The sequence below is a fragment of the Wallemia ichthyophaga genome (assembly GCF_000400465.1).
Source record: "Wallemia ichthyophaga EXF-994 unplaced genomic scaffold scaffold7, whole genome shotgun sequence".
Taxonomy (NCBI): Eukaryota; Fungi; Basidiomycota; class Wallemiomycetes; order Wallemiales; family Wallemiaceae; genus Wallemia; species Wallemia ichthyophaga.
In genome coordinates this window covers 213,729-231,973 of record NW_008806280.1, presented here as the reverse complement: position 1 = coordinate 231,973, position 18,245 = coordinate 213,729, and the positions used below count along the sequence as shown (strand labels likewise).

At 38.8% G+C, this 18,245-nt stretch overlaps 4 protein-coding genes across 4 annotated transcripts; 2 read left to right on the top strand and 2 right to left on the bottom strand.

Annotated features, from left to right (window-relative positions):
• Window positions 1-57: 57 nt before the first annotated feature.
• Window positions 58-972, bottom strand: J056_004216 (Coatomer subunit epsilon; the record flags this gene model as incomplete). Its single annotated transcript, XM_009269417.1, has 2 exons — window positions 58-890; window positions 942-972. 2 exons carry the CDS (start codon window positions 970-972, stop codon window positions 58-60), a joined length of 864 nt encoding a protein of 287 aa, XP_009267692.1.
• A 74-nt stretch (window positions 973-1,046) lies between these two features.
• On the top strand, window positions 1,047-4,397 carry J056_004215 (putative ubiquitin carboxyl-terminal hydrolase 12; the record flags this gene model as incomplete). Its single annotated transcript, XM_009269416.1, has 3 exons — window positions 1,047-1,477; window positions 1,530-4,064; window positions 4,112-4,397. The coding sequence occupies 3 exons, from the start codon at window positions 1,047-1,049 to the stop codon at window positions 4,395-4,397; spliced, it is 3,252 nt and encodes a 1,083-aa protein (XP_009267691.1).
• Window positions 4,398-4,595: 198 nt separating this feature from the next.
• Window positions 4,596-9,260, top strand: J056_004214 (uncharacterized protein; the record flags this gene model as incomplete). The annotated part of the gene is made up of 7 exons (XM_009269415.1): window positions 4,596-4,633; window positions 4,677-4,701; window positions 4,764-5,264; window positions 5,311-5,891; window positions 6,077-6,206; window positions 6,580-9,107; window positions 9,158-9,260. The coding sequence occupies 7 exons, from the start codon at window positions 4,596-4,598 to the stop codon at window positions 9,258-9,260; spliced, it is 3,906 nt and encodes a 1,301-aa protein (XP_009267690.1).
• A 6,977-nt stretch (window positions 9,261-16,237) lies between these two features.
• Window positions 16,238-18,175, bottom strand: J056_004213 (uncharacterized protein; the record flags this gene model as incomplete). Its single annotated transcript, XM_009269414.1, has 5 exons — window positions 16,238-16,545; window positions 16,591-16,802; window positions 16,855-17,703; window positions 17,751-18,038; window positions 18,087-18,175. The coding sequence occupies 5 exons, from the start codon at window positions 18,173-18,175 to the stop codon at window positions 16,238-16,240; spliced, it is 1,746 nt and encodes a 581-aa protein (XP_009267689.1).
• Between the last annotated feature and the right edge of the window lie 70 nt (window positions 18,176-18,245).

Sequence of the window (18,245 nt, the reverse complement as noted above, 5' to 3'; positions counted from 1 at the left end):
CTATTTTAATCTTTAGAAACTGAATTCATGAAAATTTTTGAGTCATTGGTGATGCTTTTACATAAATTGCTTTGATAGACTGTCAAATTCGTTGCTCTTTGCATCTAATCCTTTTATAAGAGGGTTGTTTGAGTTAATAGAGCGCAGTTTATCAATCAGCGTCTTGGTATCTTTGTTCAAGTGTGTGGAAATGACAATGGTGTTAGTCAGCGTGTTTTCGTCATCTAGACTGAGAGCGTCAAGCTCAACCTGCGCCTCATCAAAGTGACTGAGTGCTGCGTGAGCTATCGCTCTGAGTAATTTATTGTATGGCTTCTCTCTATCTGGGAGTTCTTCGAGAATGTAGTAAGCATGTTCATAACCAATATTCGCGGATGTGGATGCACCAGCAAGGCCCAACCAAGCTTCAGACAGCTGAATGAGGTAATTATCATCAGCCCATGTACGAGCGTGCTGGTACTCGTTCTTCGCCAAATCGAGTCTGTTCATGGTGATATAGATCTGTATAAGAAGAGCTACGCATTCTACATCTTTTACACCTTGGCCTGCGCCTAAAGTTGAGAGCGCCTCTTCGATTTCACCACCCTGCCAGAAGACTGAGGCAGCCAAAACACTGAGAAGACCTTTAAACGGATGCTCCTCAGACTCAAGCTCTATCAAGCAGTCCCTGAGGATATCCAAAGATTCTGTCTGTTCTTTAGCGGTGATGTAGTTGGTATATGCGTCCAAAACCCGCAATTCTATGTGTGATTCAATGGCTTCAGGGTGGATATATGGCAAAGTTTTCTGAAGAGCGATATGAGATCTCACAGAGTAAATGAGATTAATGCGATCTTGGAGCGTGTCCAGTGCTGAACTATCAACTGAGTCGATAACTTGCTCATGTGAGCCTGGAATGCATGTAAATTTACTTCGGCCAATCAGAATACAGCAATTCTCACCCTCAAAATAAAATTGCTTTATATCTTCCATATTAAATGACTGTTAGGAGAAACGCGAGTACTCCGCTCAATTCTTCGTAACGATCATCATCCGCGCGCGCAGAGATGGTATCGAATAAGCGCAGCTTTAGAGATTTAGAAGGTGTACATCACTCTGAGAGCCCTTCGAAGCGCAACAACTCAGAAGAGCGCGAAGGTGAAATCGCTGACGACGCTCAAATTGAAATTGAGCAGCCAACAACTCCTTCAATCCAAGACAACGTTCAGGATCTCTCTATTTCTCAAGATTTATCTCAAATTTGGAATCTCATTTACACTGCTTTGTCCTATCCTCTAGAGCAAGGTGACATTTGGTATGTTATCCCTAAAAATTGGCTCGATCTATTAGAAAAACGCGTAAAAGGCGAGATATCTGATGAAATTGGTCCAATTCCAACTGAAATTATTACCGATGATTGCTATTTATTACCAAATCTACAACTCGGTGAGCATATTGAAATGGTTCCGGAACACGTTAACAAGAAGTTGGACGAATGGTACGTGCTTTTGAATATCAATATCGATTCAACAAGTTAATAAAATTATCAGCTTTGGCTACAATGGTCCTCTCATCCAGCGTGTAGTCGTTAAGACATCGGAAATGGCAAATTCAGAGAGAGTTGAACTTTACCCGCCTACATTCAGAATTATAGCTATTGAATCACAATCGCAATCGTCATCTACGTTGGTTGTATCCGAGCAGGAGATAAAGTTTAACCTTTCAATCGAATCACCACTGTCAACGCTACTCAACATGTCAATCGCAACGCTCTATCCTGACATGGTCAACGACTCATCAGATATCTCCTATAGAGCACGTCTTTGGCGCGTACCGTACAACATCTCATCGCCAATCAAGATTGATACATTATACTACCTCCCCAACTCGGAAAGAGAGGCCATTGAAACGTCAAACGGTAACATGAAAATAAATGAAGCAATGCTCGAAGATGGTGGGACATTCTGTTTAGAAGTCTGTGATAAACTAGGCAATTGGGTTTACGACGACTACGAACAAAAGATGCTGAGTCAACCATTCGGAAAACCTGGCCTCATTGATAGACTTGAATCGCAGCAACAACAGCAGTATCCTTCTCAAGACTCTAAAGTGATGACACGTTCACAAACATCTCAACAAAAGGTCAAAACCAAAGGTTTGGTAGGATTGCAGAATTTGGGCAACACTTGCTTTATGAACTCAGCCTTACAATGCTTGAGTAACACGTCAGAGCTGAGTATTTACTTCTTGAGTGGACTTTTCGAGAAAGAGTTAAACCCAGATAATCCACTGGGTATGTCAGGCCAAGTAGCTGAATCCTTCGGTCAATTGATTAACAAACTTTGGTACGGCGTCTCATCCTCGGTTGCACCCCGTGAATTCAAGTACACCTTGTCTAAGTTTGCACCATCATTTGCAGGCTATGGTCAGCAAGATACGCAAGAGTTTCTGGCTTTTCTTCTAGATGGCTTGCATGAAGATCTCAACAGAATTAAGAAAAAGCCATACACTGAGATACCTGACTGGGAGGGCGGTAGTGCCGTTGATGTAGCAAAATTGGGCAAAGTTTGCTGGGACTTATATAAGCAAAGGAACGATAGTATTATTGTTGATTTGTTCCAAGGTCAATTCAAATCTACCGTCAATTGTCCTGAATGTGACAGGGTTTCAATAACTTTTGATCCATTCATGTATTTGACGTTACCGCTGCCAATTAAGTCAAAATGGTATGGAAGTGTTTACTTTATTCCATTTGATTATAACAAAAAGAGGTTAAGAATTGACTTGGAGCTTTCTACAAATTCATCTTTCAAAGGTTTGAAGAATAAGGTGTCGTCACTTACTGGTGTTGAATCAACCAACTTATGGGTCGCTGAAGAGTACAAAGGAAATATTTTCAAAACATTCTTAGACGATGAATTGGTCAGTGAAATGCAAACAGGTGATATATGCTTCGTTTATGAGTTACCAATACACATACCACAAGATAGAAAGGATAAAGTTAACAGAGTGTTTGAAACTGATTGGGTGATATGTCCTGTATACTCATCAGCATTCCAAGACAACTCTTCGACTTATTCAAGCGGTGATGTTTTTGGTAAACCTATGATGATTGCTTTGCCTATAGTTGATGCACAGAATTTCGACAAGATTTACCAAGCTATCATGGAGAGGTATGCACACTTTGTCGTAGATAAAGGGACCTTTAATCAGATCAAAGACAATAGAGATAGTGTTACACTTAGACATTTAGAAGCCCCATCCAGCTCTAGCTACCTCTCTAGATCATCAGATGTTAACACTGGAAGAAACTCACAATATGAACGTAACAAAAAGTCAGATCTCAAGGTCAGGGCTGGAATCGCTGAGAAGTTATTACAATCTACATCTTTATCAGCACAAGCCGCTCAAAACATCGAGCACATTGAGCATATTGAAGATGTGAAGGAAATTGATGAGGAGGGTGATTCCAAGATGAAAGAAGGTGGTGATGTACAATCAACTCCTTCACAGAGCGTCGAAGAAATGTATTCGACAGTGGATAGTGATCGTCAGAAAAGTATCTCATTAATAAAATTCGGCGAAGCTATTGTAGTGGAATGGAATCAAGAAGTAGCTGAGAAGGTGTTCGGTAATGATCTCAGTTCAGAAAAGTGGGAAGAATTTGAGATAATCCAAGATCCAGAGATGGTGCAGTCGAGAGAGACGGTGAAGAACCCAAGCAAGAACATAACAATTGAGGATTGCTTGGACGAATTCACAAAGGAAGAGAAGCTGGGTGAAGAAGACCTTTGGTATTGTTCCAAATGTAAAAAGCATCAACAGGCAACAAAGAAGTTCGATCTCTGGAAAGTACCTGATGTGTTGGTTGTTCACCTCAAAAGATTCGCAAGTTCGAGATACAATCGCGATAAATTAGATCAGCTTGTTGACTTCCCTGTGGAAGAATTCAATATCGATGACAGGATTGGGGAGAAGCAAGTGGCTAAAGAGATTAGATTGAACGGCGGCAACCCAGCAGACGTTGGAATTGAGAACAGTGAAGAGGATGCAGTGTATGATCTGTATGCCATCGACAATCATTAGTGGGTGGAGTGGTTGATGATACGATTGACTATCTAACGACTAACAGCGGTGGGCTCGGTGGTGGACACTACACTTCTTACGCACGCAACCATGATTCTAAAGAGTTCTACCATTTCGACGACTCGTTCGTGTCCAAGGTGGACAAAGACAGTGTGAAAACACGAGCAGCGTACTTGTTGTTTTATAGGAAGCGCACGAACAGGAGCATCGGAGGGAAAGCTAGAGTGGATGCGGAGGAGCAGCTGAAGAGTGAGACAAATGAGACAAATGAGACAAATGAAATTGCCGAGTCAGCTGAGGCAAATGTTTCTTACGCCGGCGAGGAAGAATAAAGGTATCGATTGAATAAAATTGGATAGCAAACTGCATCTGTACAGATTTGAGTAAATTATTTAATTTTTAATGACATTTGCACGGTGTCGCGAAGGAGTCCCGTTTATCGGCGTGTGACAGGAAAACGGAGATAGTATAGAATGACGGGGCACGCAGTGGAGCGGTTGAACCAAATCAGTCAACATATAATTACACCAATGTTTAAGCAAGAGGACCACTCGCTGCTGGTTATACCGTAGGTGACACGTGCATTGCCTGTGTTGGCTGACTTGATGTAGAGGACCAATAGAAGTTTCCGATGAAGTGGGTTGCGCTGTTATTCTGCTAGCCCATCAAGTACATTAATCTAATCCTAATAATCTAAGGTACTTTACGCAAATGCCCATCCCTCAGTATCCCACGTGTCACCCAACTTTATACCTGTGTTTGGGCACTGTATCAAGATGCTCAGGAGCTTGGTCTACAGCGACTCAGCCCAGCCATTTATCGTCTCCGGCAGCGGTACACTAGGTTGGGATCAAGTTGGCAGCAATCTTATAGAGTCAGGCGATAACGCCTTAGTCATCAACACAGGCTACTTTGGCGATGAGTTTGGGAATTGCCTCAGTGTCTATGGTGGCAACGTTGATCATCTAAAGTGCCAAATCGGTAGATCCGTCTCGATTGATCAATTGCAAGACACTTTAAAGCAAAAGCAATACAAGTTAGTCACTTTAACTCACGTAGACACTTCTACTGGTGTTTTGAGTGATATTGAAACAGTTGCAAAGGTCGTCAAACAATTGCAACCTCACTGTTTAGTTGTACTCGATGGTGTGTGTAGCGTTGGATCGGAGTTGATCAGATTCGATGACTGGAGCATCGATGTGGGTGAAAGCTAACATATGGCCTGCTTCTAACGTTAATGCACAGGTAATTGTCAGCGCATCTCAGAAAGGAATCGGTGCTCCACCTGGTTTATCGCTAGTTTGGGCGTCTGAAAGAGCTATTAAAGTACAGCAATCTAGAAAATCACCAGCATCAAGCTACTATGCTAACTGGTCTCGCTGGCTGCCCGTAATGAGAGCATACGAGAGTAATCAACCAGCCTACTTTGCTACACCACCAGTACAACTGATATATGCACTTAACACAACACTCAAGGCTATAGTTGAGAATAGCCATTGTAGCTTGGAACATCGCTTCAGAAAGCACAAGGAAGTTTCAAACAATTTCAAGAAAGTTATCCACAGCTGGGGATTGAAACAGCTTGCCTGTGATGAGGGATATCAAGCCAATGGAATGACAACTATTGTCTATCCAAGCGGTGTAAAAGGTGCAGACTTACTCAAGTGTATTGTTAAGAGAGGTGTCGTCGCTGCAGGTGGATTGCATAAGGATTGCAAGGATCAATACATGAGAGTGGGACACATGGGTGAAAGTGTAGTGAATGAGAAGAGACAAGATGTGGACAGAGTGTTACAAGTGGTGAAAGAGGGATTGAATGAGTTGGGGTATGTAAATGCCAAGTAAAAAGCTATTCAATGCTTTCAAAGTCTTGTATCGATGATTGATTCAATAGATTATGATGAGTACCGTTATCGTCGATCAACTTGTATCTCAGAATGTTGAACTTGTCTTTATTTGAGTTCCTAATTGAAGTAAAGTACACGGTACCTGAATCTAAAGACCCTTTAAGCCTCAAACTAATATCTACCTTGCCTTGCATCATTGAAACTGAGCCGTTAACCCAAGTTGATCCTAAGAGACCACCCAACAGAAACCAGTTATCTGAAGCGGGTCTTATCGGTGCACCGAGTACATCTCTGGTGAGAGGATGAAATTTGCTCTGCCTAATGAGCTCTTTCACCACGGAAGAAGAAAGCCTCTCGGCGTTGTTTGAATAAGTGAGGAAGACGGCCCACGATGAAAGAGAAAGGCCAAGAAGTAAGGATAAAGATTTAAAAGGAGAAGATCTCGGTGGCAATGGCTTGTTAAATCTTTTAAATTGAATATCGTCTAACTTGATATTTGACATTATTCTTGTTTCTCGTTTGTGATGGCTCAAGTTATAGAGGCGTTGAATATTTTATACTATGATGCAGATAACAGCAAAAAATCACTAGCCAATGAATATCTGCAATCGTTTCAACAGACTGTGAGTTACACGTGCTTGGCCTGCGTTTCTAACCACTCGCGTAGCAAGATGCATGGCAAATATCCAACGACCTCTTAGTCGAGGATAATTTACCTTTGGAATTAAAACTATTCGCAGTGCAGACGTTTAGATCAAAAATTATCTACGATTTCGACCAGTTGCCATATCAATCACTATCCTCACTTAAAGACACTTTGCTTTCCTCTTTAGTTAAATCTAATCATCCACGCGTTTTGAAGACTTATTTGAATTTATCGTTAGCTGATTTGGCCATTCAGTACTTTGATTGGTCAGATCCCGTGACTGATTACGTTGAGTCCTTCTACTCGGCAAATAATGACATTCTACTTGACTTTTTGACCATTTTACCTGAAGAAGTCAATAATCAAAGAATTCAGCTTTCTTACGACCAGCTCTCTCACCGTTCATCCACTCTCCTTACCAACAACTCCAATAAAGTCTTACAGCTTTTGGACTCGTATATTGCCAATAGCAACACAGACAATGCTTTAGTCTTTAATTGCTTGAAATCTTGGCTAGTCTCTGGCGAAATTTTTCCATCTTCTTTGCTTAATTCCAACATTTTGTCCTCCCTTTTAAACTCACTTCAAGACGAAAGTTTGGTCGAGTCTGGTATTGAAACTCTTATAGTCCTTATCAATGAGTCTCAAGAGCTACAAGATAATAACGAGCTAATCACTGTCATCTTATTAGAGTTATCAAAGCCACTCAACATTGACCAAGAAGATAACGACGCTGTTAGACTTTTCACCAGACTGTACTGCCAAGTCGGTGAAACTTACTTGCCGCTCATGTTATCATCACCTTCGTCATTCAGCCATGTCATTCAAGCCATTATTTCATCATCATCCTATCACGATTTAGACATAGCCCAGATCACCTTCAACTTCTGGTACAAGCTGGCTCATTCTCTGGACATAAAGAGTGATTTAAAGCCGCATTTCGTACCAATCTACTCGTCTTTGCTTGACATTTTCATCAATCATTTAAAATTTCCTCTCGATGAATCCACTATCACTGCTCAAGAGTATGATGACTTCAGATCATTTAGGCATTACATTGGTGACACCTTAAAAGATTGTTGCACTGTGATAGGATCAAGCTACTGCTTGTCTAGGTCGTATTCCTTGATTCTTACTGCAATTAATTCAAATGAATGGCAATCAGTTGAAGCGCCTCTCTTTTCAATTAGGTCTATGGGCTCCAAAGTCGATTACCAGAGCGACAATGAAATTTTAGAGAACATCTTCAATTTGCTGCCAAACCTTCCTCAACATCCTAGAATCAAGTATGCAGGTATATTGGTTGCTTCTAGGTTTACTGAGTGGATCAATTTAAAGCCTGACCACATTCCATTCTATATGTCGTTTATCACAACAGGTTTCGATCTCAGTTGTAAGGATGTTGACATCCCTGCTGCTTCTTCGCAAGCTTTAAAGTTCTTATGCGAAGACTGCAACAAGCAATTGATACCTTATTTACCTCAACTATTGGAGTTCAACAATCAACTAATTCAGTCTGGTTTACAAGAAGATGATCACAGATCTATCTCCGAATCCATCTCTTTGGTCATTGAGTCCATCAGCGATAAGAACGATCAGTTGGCTCTCATACAGAAGTTCACTCAACCATACTTGAATAATGTCAAGGGGGTTATCACGAAGAGCACTTTATCTCATGATGATATCAAGATCTTGATTATCAATATAGAGCAAATTGAATGCTACATTGCCTTCACAGGTCCAATCGCACCCTTACCAATCCAATGCCAGGTGACTTTTTATGAGTTGTATGACGTATTCGCAAGTATTATTGTCCATCATAATAGGTCATCAGCGACTTTGATCGAAAGAGTCTGTGGATTGTTTAGAAAGGGATTAAGATTCTTCGATGAGCAGGCTGTCGTTACAGTTATACCAAAGTTAATTGAATTACTGACCAATTCATTCGACTTAAATCCTCTATCAGTGTATATTTGGTTGCTGACCAAGGCTTTTAACTATGCTGCTAACGATAAACAGCTTATAAGTCAATCGTTCAACAAAATATCTAATAAATTATTCTCAATTTTACAATCAACTGATGCAACCAAAATACCTGACTTAGTTGAAGATTATTTGCATTTATTACTACAGATCATTGATCTCAGACCTGCACTCGTTATCAATGGAAGCGTGATTCAGCCTATTTTCGAATTATCCCTCACTGCATTAACGTTGTTTAGTGTTGACACAATCTTGATCTCATTGGATTTCATAAGATCATTAGTTGGATACTTAACTAGTGGTGACAACGTTGAAGTGGACAAAAATACAATCAAGAACACCCTCTCGAATCATACTAATATCGCCAATTTAACAAAAGTACTATTACAAGGTTTACTCAACACCTTCCCGGAAGACTGCACCAGTACGGTTATCACTCTCCTAAGACAGCTTTCAGAGTTCGATGCTGCGCTGATGAAAAACGTCATACCTGCTATTATTCAGCAATCCAAGCTGGTCAATGTGGGTATGGCGGATCAGAGCTTTTTCATTGACAAGTATACGTCGTGAGTTAGATTTTTATAGGCTACTAGCGTTTACTAAATGTTTACAACAGCTGTATAGAGGCTTGTGACTTTAATGGAGTTAGGAAAGCTCTTCATGAGCTATATCGCGCTAGCAAGAGATCGAAGGAGAGACTCGGTCTGATTGAAAGTTAACTGTATTTTATACTTTGCACATTATAATAGATGTAGTCTCTTAATGGTATATACCGGATTGATGTAATATATATCATTCCTTCGCTTTCTCGTTCCTGGTTGAGTCACACATTCACTAATGCAAGTAATGCATACAGAAGAAAAATGCACGAATTGATTACTTCTAAGGGTTTCAATATTGCTTAACAGTTGTATCCCTTGGATCCTTAAATACTGGATCTGAGACTCATCTCTGTATATGATAGGGTGATTTGAATGTTAATTTAATACTATCTAAAGCGTTTTGAAGAAATCTATTGAGCTAAATACGCTCAAGGCACCTTGCAAATGACCAAGTAAGTGAGAAGTCGAATGCAAATAGGATTACTATGAACGATGTCACGCGCTTCATATATAAATAAACAAATATGTCTAGCTGATGAAGACAAGTAGCACCCAATCAGCTCAGAATTTCGGCTGTATAAACGTGATTTACGTTCTCCGACAATTAGCGTCCACAGGATTTCATGCTGGCTCCAAGGAGACTTTATTTTTATGACCAGTAGTGCATTTCGAAATTTCAAACAATAGGGTTTGACAGGTATTATAGACTGGATTGGAATCTTAGATGTTATGATTTTAGGAACAAATATTTTTAGATCTTAAATCACACTCACTGCATTATGTCAAATTTAGCTGGACGAGTGTAGAGCAAATTACTTAAGTTATTCATGATAAGGGCATTTGAATTCTTCTCACACAGGTACTCTGCACATAATGATATCTAAATCTCCCCACTTTGTACTACCGATGATGCTGTAAAAAATACGTCATTGAGCATGGTATTTTCGACTGTGAGAGGGGAAGCATGGTAAAAAATAATCCTGAGTGTATTAGAGCTACATTTAAGCTATCTAAGAATCTAATAGCACTCTTCAGCCTTCAAACGACGGTATGTCCACGAAAGGAAGACGTGATATTGACGCGCTTAACTATAAGTTCAGCGTTGTAATTTGAAGGCGTACTTTTCTTTCGCTTATCAGTCACCAAAAATGCTGTCAATAATTCCAAACTCCACCTGTTCTTCCCTCCCTAACTGCCTCAATACCCGTATCTGCTGGTACCACTCCTCAGTAGTCATCGCAACTCAATAAGCTGAAACAATAATTCCTCAATAATACACTAGGAAAGCTCGCTGTCTTGTTGTATGCAAGATACGCTAGGAATTCAAGTTGCGTGATCCTCTTGTTTAGGCAGCGCAAGAATATACGTCGTCCAAATTTCAGAGACTAATGATGTCAACTCATCAAACGATACCAAGAGAACATACGATATATATCTTATTCTCTTTCCTTCTGTCAAAGTGTCATATCGCTGACTTTTCTCGTCAACGCTTTCGGTTGTGTGGTCGGATAGTCACTGGTCGCCGGACATTCATTCTGAATCGATAGTGAGTCATCGTCGGAAAACTTCATGTTCACTTTATTCCATCTGCTCATTCGCTGTACAAACCGTTCCTCAACCCAGCAGTCTAAAACTTAAAAGAATTGCAGACTTGTTAATTACGAGATGTCACGAGCCACGCTAATTTTTAACTGTATCTTAACATCATAACTAATATAATTATAATATCTGACATTGCTTAAGTCACTAGTCTGAATCTGTTAGGTGACAAACCCAATATTAATCCCAAGCCCTTTTTATCGTCACGCTCTCTCTTCGCCGTCTCGTAAACGTCTTTTACCTTCTCCTCGTAGCCTTATCGGATAAACCTCCAGGACAGATTTCAAGCAGAACACTTTAAAGGTCACGCTATTTTTATATTACATTCTAATTAATTATTATAATGGATGTTAAATTTACTGTACAAGTCATTTCTCAAGTACAACTCTGAACCTTAACAGTGCCTTAACAAACTTTGTGATGGAATTAAATTGCTAAGATGAGTTATCGATGTGAAACAAAAACTTTTATAGAAAAGGGGTAATGGTTGCAATGGCCGGAGTCGTCAAAATCCACGTCATGGCTGTATCTTAATTAACAGAATTACCGAACCCTGCACGCTTCGAAAAAGAAGAATAAAATTGCTTAAAACGATATGCATTATCAAAATACAAAGATAATTATGCAAATATCAGAATGTAATTGGATCCGCTAGTCCAAATAATTGCGTAAGGTTAAGACAAATTGAACACAGTCCCAAAAAGGTATCCATTTGTCATTGAGTTTTCTAAGATATCTCTGATTAATACGCACTCACTATTTATAATAGCAATTTGGTCACGATTCATAAAAACACTGGCACTGAGGAAAGGATAAGATTGAGGAGAAAAGAAAAGTGAACCAAACAGACAGCCGTTCAGCCATTTGTATGTTAAAAGTCCAGAAATCATGACATAATATTCTAAATCGCAATATCCTTGAAAAACGATAATGTACATGCTCTAGCTACGATGAAGAGTAAATAGACGTAAAAAGTAAGCCTGATAATTATTTCTGGGCATTTCCATTGCTGGAAAGCAGGTAACGTCTATGTGTTTATCGAAATCGCATTTAACCTCCATTTGACATATGAAATGTTCACATTGATTTGATTCAAAATCATAGAGATCCGTGGGTCTGACAATTTATTCGGTTCACTTGGATTAAAATGTTATGTGTTTTAAACTCAGCGAAACAGTGTAATCTCACAACAAGAGATCTGAGGGATTGAGTCACGGGGAAATTATTAACTCAAGTTCATGTCAACACAATGTTATTTGAAAATAAAAGCGCACTATGAAGATCATGAAGCTAAAAATTGTTATAAAAAGTCAAAGGCTAATGTTTACGAAAGTCAATGTAGTACTTGTGAACTAAAAAAGAATACTATTTTGTTGTAGCCCATTCATCGTTTTATAAAAAGGTCATCCTAGATTATAACCAAACATCGACTTACGATCAACAGCTCACTATTTTTAACATGGACATGCTTCAAATAATTGCATAAAACGGATGGACAAAATGAGTATATTTGACAAAATGATTAGCATTTTAGCAAATTGTGTGTGAATGTTAAATTTTTTCCAATTTCGCTTTTTAAGTACTTCGGATTAGTCGAAGATTTTATGCCATCCACAAACTAGCCACGACTATGGGTTTATTTACGGATGTTAGAACTACAGATGTTCCAACTTCCTGAATAATTGATTTAGATTAAAGAATGCAGGTAACAATGACTGCATTTATTCCGAAAAATATTCATAGATAATAAAACATGGAATTTGAGACGAAGCCATGAATTGATAGAGGTGGAGACCTTTCATTTAAGAGATTATTTTGCACCCGACCATTAAAAGATATATATTATTAATTAGATCAAAAACGTAACAATAAAAAATGTTAGAAAAACCAATAGGGTATTAATCGGCACATTCTCTCCATCTTATGAAACAGTATCACGTTGAAGTTTTTCAAGCTTCGTTCATTTTATCGGCTGTCATCATTTACTGATGTGTCTATTCTTGAAGTTACTTCTCCTTACGCTTAAGCTAACTAAAACATGTTCGATTAAAATATTATTCTAACGAGTATTGATCTAACTTTAAAAAAACTTCACAAAACTGACACTTGTAAGAGTAAATCGTTGTATAATATATATAATAAGCCATCGAAAACTTTAGGTTAATAAAGCTAGCGCTATTTTGTTTTATAGTGATATATAATGTGTAGGGAAATCTATATGGACTAAAAAAATTTATCTGCCATTGATTGATGTGTTTTTTTTATCATGATTTGGCGCAAGTTAGATTTCGAAGTTATTTTGTCGAAATCGAGCTTCTGACACGGATCTAATCAAGATACGGTCACTTCAAACTGACAATTTTCCGGGTTTAAAGTACTAACTAAGATTGACAATAAGCATAATTATTAATCACGCTCATACAGTTAGAATGATCTTTGACAAGAAAAAGAAGCTTCTTGCAGAACATCTATTTTGTACTAGATCAACAAATCTTCAACTTTGCAGTCTTGGAAATTGACTTCAAAAATTGTCTAAATATATGACTTCTTCAAAGCTAATTTAGGCTTTGTATATCACTCAAGACTGATCGCCATGTCTCTATATTGTAACGGTTAATTCAACTGGGTGGTGATTTAATTTTTAAATTGATTGATCCAGTTTTTCTCGATAAACAGATGTCCAGAATTATCTGTCACTCATCGAATTTCACAACCTTTTTGGGAATTAATGTGTAAAATTTATTCATTCATGGCTTGTTCCACAATTCGACTGAATATTTAAGCAATTTTTGAAGTGCACAAGTTGAATTATAATGGAAGCTTTAAACATAAAAATTGAGCATTCAAGTGAACCGAATAAATTGTCAGACCCACGGATCTCTATGATTTTGAATCAAATCAATGTGAACATTTCATATGTCAAATGGAGGTTAAATGCGATTTCGATAAACACATAGACGTTACCTGCTTTCCAGCAATGGAAATGCCCAGAAATAATTATCAGGCTTACTTTTTACGTCTATTTACTCTTCATCGTAGCTAGAGCATGTACATTATCGTTTTTCAAGGATATTGCGATTTAGAATATTATGTCATGATTTCTGGACTTTTAACATACAAATGGCTGAACGGCTGTCTGTTTGGTTCACTTTTCTTTTCTCCTCAATCTTATCCTTTCCTCAGTGCCAGTGTTTTTATGAATCGTGACCAAATTGCTATTATAAATAGTGAGTGCGTATTAATCAGAGATATCTTAGAAAACTCAATGACAAATGGATACCTTTTTGGGACTGTGTTCAATTTGTCTTAACCTTACGCAATTATTTGGACTAGCGGATCCAATTACATTCTGATATTTGCATAATTATCTTTGTATTTTGATAATGCATATCGTTTTAAGCAATTTTATTCTTCTTTTTCGAAGCGTGCAGGGTTCGGTAATTCTGTTAATTAAGATACAGCCATGACGTGGATTTTGACGACTCCGGCCATTGCAACCATTACCCCTTTTCTATAAAAGTTTTTGTTTCACATCGATAACTCATCTTAGCAATTTAATTCCATCACAAAGTTTGTTAAGGCACTGTTAAGGTTCAGAGTTGTACTTGAGAAATGACTTGTACAGTAAATTTAACATCCATTATAATAATTAATTAGAATGTAATATAAAAATAGCGTGACCTTTAAAGTGTTCTGCTTGAAATCTGTCCTGGAGGTTTATCCGATAAGGCTACGAGGAGAAGGTAAAAGACGTTTACGAGACGGCGAAGAGAGAGCGTGACGATAAAAAGGGCTTGGGATTAATATTGGGTTTGTCACCTAACAGATTCAGACTAGTGACTTAAGCAATGTCAGATATTATAATTATATTAGTTATGATGTTAAGATACAGTTAAAAATTAGCGTGGCTCGTGGCATCTCGTAATTAACAAGACTGCAATTCTTTTAAGTTTTCGACTGCTGGGTTGAGGAACGGTTTGTACAGCGAATGAGCAGATGGAATAAAGTGAACATGAAGTTTTCCGACGATGACTCACTATCGATTCAGAATGAATGTCCGGCGACCAGTGACTATCCGACCACACAACCGAAAGCGTTGACGAGAAAAGTCAGCGATATGACACTTTGACAGAAGGAAAGAGAATAAGATATATATCGTATGTTCTCTTGGTATCGTTTGATGAGTTGACATCATTAGTCTCTGAAATTTGGACGACGTATATTCTTGCGCTGCCTAAACAAGAGGATCACGCAACTTGAATTCCTAGCGTATCTTGCATACAACAAGACAGCGAGCTTTCCTAGTGTATTATTGAGGAATTATTGTTTCAGCTTATTGAGTTGCGATGACTACTGAGGAGTGGTACCAGCAGATACGGGTATTGAGGCAGTTAGGGAGGGAAGAACAGGTGGAGTTTGGAATTATTGACAGCATTTTTGGTGACTGATAAGCGAAAGAAAAGTACGCCTTCAAATTACAACGCTGAACTTATAGTTAAGCGCGTCAATATCACGTCTTCCTTTCGTGGACATACCGTCGTTTGAAGGCTGAAGAGTGCTATTAGATTCTTAGATAGCTTAAATGTAGCTCTAATACACTCAGGATTATTTTTTACCATGCTTCCCCTCTCACAGTCGAAAATACCATGCTCAATGACGTATTTTTTACAGCATCATCGGTAGTACAAAGTGGGGAGATTTAGATATCATTATGTGCAGAGTACCTGTGTGAGAAGAATTCAAATGCCCTTATCATGAATAACTTAAGTAATTTGCTCTACACTCGTCCAGCTAAATTTGACATAATGCAGTGAGTGTGATTTAAGATCTAAAAATATTTGTTCCTAAAATCATAACATCTAAGATTCCAATCCAGTCTATAATACCTGTCAAACCCTATTGTTTGAAATTTCGAAATGCACTACTGGTCATAAAAATAAAGTCTCCTTGGAGCCAGCATGAAATCCTGTGGACGCTAATTGTCGGAGAACGTAAATCACGTTTATACAGCCGAAATTCTGAGCTGATTGGGTGCTACTTGTCTTCATCAGCTAGACATATTTGTTTATTTATATATGAAGCGCGTGACATCGTTCATAGTAATCCTATTTGCATTCGACTTCTCACTTACTTGGTCATTTGCAAGGTGCCTTGAGCGTATTTAGCTCAATAGATTTCTTCAAAACGCTTTAGATAGTATTAAATTAACATTCAAATCACCCTATCATATACAGAGATGAGTCTCAGATCCAGTATTTAAGGATCCAAGGGATACAGCTGTTAAGTAATATTCAAGCTCTCAGAAATTTAACAATGCTTTGACAGAGTTTTATCATCGCTTTGAATTTTTGGTACTTTTATGACTGAGTAAGGGTAACTATTGAAAGCAGACTTTATTCTCAAAGTTACGAGTAACGAACACAAGGCCATCTAATTTATCAACAAACCAAATGCATATAAGTAATTTATGGATATAATCAAACTGATGATAGTTGCTACTGATCAGCTATGTGATAATCGACCTCATCGATAGCTTCGTCTACCTCCTCATCGTCAACTTCCACGCCACCTTCGATACCATGCATGGAGCCCTCATCGCCTTCGTTTTCTAGCAGGTTGAGCTCTGTATGCTTGCTGGAAGATGTCCTTGTTGACCACATACGTATTGTGCGATCATCGCCGACAGAACATATCAACGGCATTGTCGGTGACCACGCTACTGAGTTTACGCAACCTTTCTCGTGTCCTTTGAGTATCTCCATGAGTTCTCCTGATTGAAGATGCCATACATAGATGGCAGCATCTGAAATAGAGTCAGTAAAAGACAGTTCAAATGCAGCTTTCTAACCCTCGCTACCGCTCAAAACAAAGCCCTCGTCCAACCCTCCAAAAGACGACTTAATTACATGTTTAGATTGCTTGTGGCCGAAGAGCTTCTTGAGCAGACATTGGTCTGTCAGACTCCATATTTGTATCTCATCAGGCGCGTAGTTGACAATTACTTTGGTGGAGTCAGAAGATACTTTGAGAGACGATATTTCATTCTTCATCTCGACTTGCCTAATATATCAAAGTAAGCAAGACATGAAGCAAAAGACCAAGACATTCTTACCACAAACAAGTTCTTGATTCAGTGTCATACACCATTAGATGACGCATCTCCTCATTGTAACTTAACGTGCCATCTTGTCCAACAGTCGGCTGAGGACCGTCAGGACCAGCGACTACAAGCTTTGTCTGATCTGGTGTAAGAGCAGCGTCCATTATGCGTATGGGTAGGTCATTCCACTTGTGCAGCACTGCGCCGTTGTGACTCCATTCAATAACCTTCTGATCAAGCCCGGTTGAGTAGAATTTAGAGTCATCGTTTACCCACAATAGGCTTGAGATAGTCTCATCATGCTCATGAGCGCCTTGATAGCTGTTGATACTATTGCCAGTTACAGTATGATGAATGTATATAGTCTCCTCCGCAGCAGTGAGGAGTATAGTATCATCATTAGACCAAGAGATAGCACTTATATCTTCGTCATGATTTAAGATAGTCAAAGACTTTCTGAAGATCTGCCGAACAACATCAACCTCCCAAATGACAACAGATTTATCACGAGATGACGTTGCAAGATAATTACCGTTGTGACTAAAGCAACAATGCCAGATTTCATCAAAGTGTGCTTTGACAGTGAGAGAGTTGAAATTTGGGAACGTTGAGTTGTCCTGATGGTAATCATTTAAGAGAGAGAAGTTTAGATTTTCGTCATGTATGCTGCTATAACGGTTATTACGTGATTGATAAAGCTTTGCTTGGTTGAGTAGATTGAAAAGTCTGCTTTGTGGTAGCATAATTGAAGGTTTTATGTAAGATTGTAAGCTATCGAGTAGCTTTGATCGTGATGTCATATTTGAACCATCCCAATGGGCTCTTTGACGTAATTCTGCGGGTGAGCTACACATGAGCCAACTGAGAATCTAAGTTAAATGGCGCTCAAATCAAACAGCCAAACCAACCTCGACAATAACTGAACTTGACATGGATCAGACTGAATTAGTGGAACCAAAGAATGTCGGAGGATATTAATAGCGGATTTATCATCGCCGCATTCCAAAGATTCAAGATAATGCTGCTTATTAAGAATAATCTTTGAATTCAGTGCTTCATAGTGGTCCACATTGAGTTTATCGATTAAATGAACGGCAGTGGACCAATTGCCTTGTAAAATAGAAGAGCGTAATTGAGTGACGGTATCAGATTCCAACTCCACGCCGGATTCTTGTGATAGGCAATTGAAGCTGCTGCTAATGAGGTCGTCAGTGATAGCAGAATAGGAGGAATTCTGTGCTCACGATAAATCAAGGTCTTTGAGTGATTGTAGTACAAGTCTAATATATTCCTCCTTATCGACATTGAAATGGCTTGTCACAGTATTTTCCATCTATCTCAGCACCGTGTAGATGGTTCAACCAGAAGAATTATACAAATCCAAGCATTGTCATATCCCATGA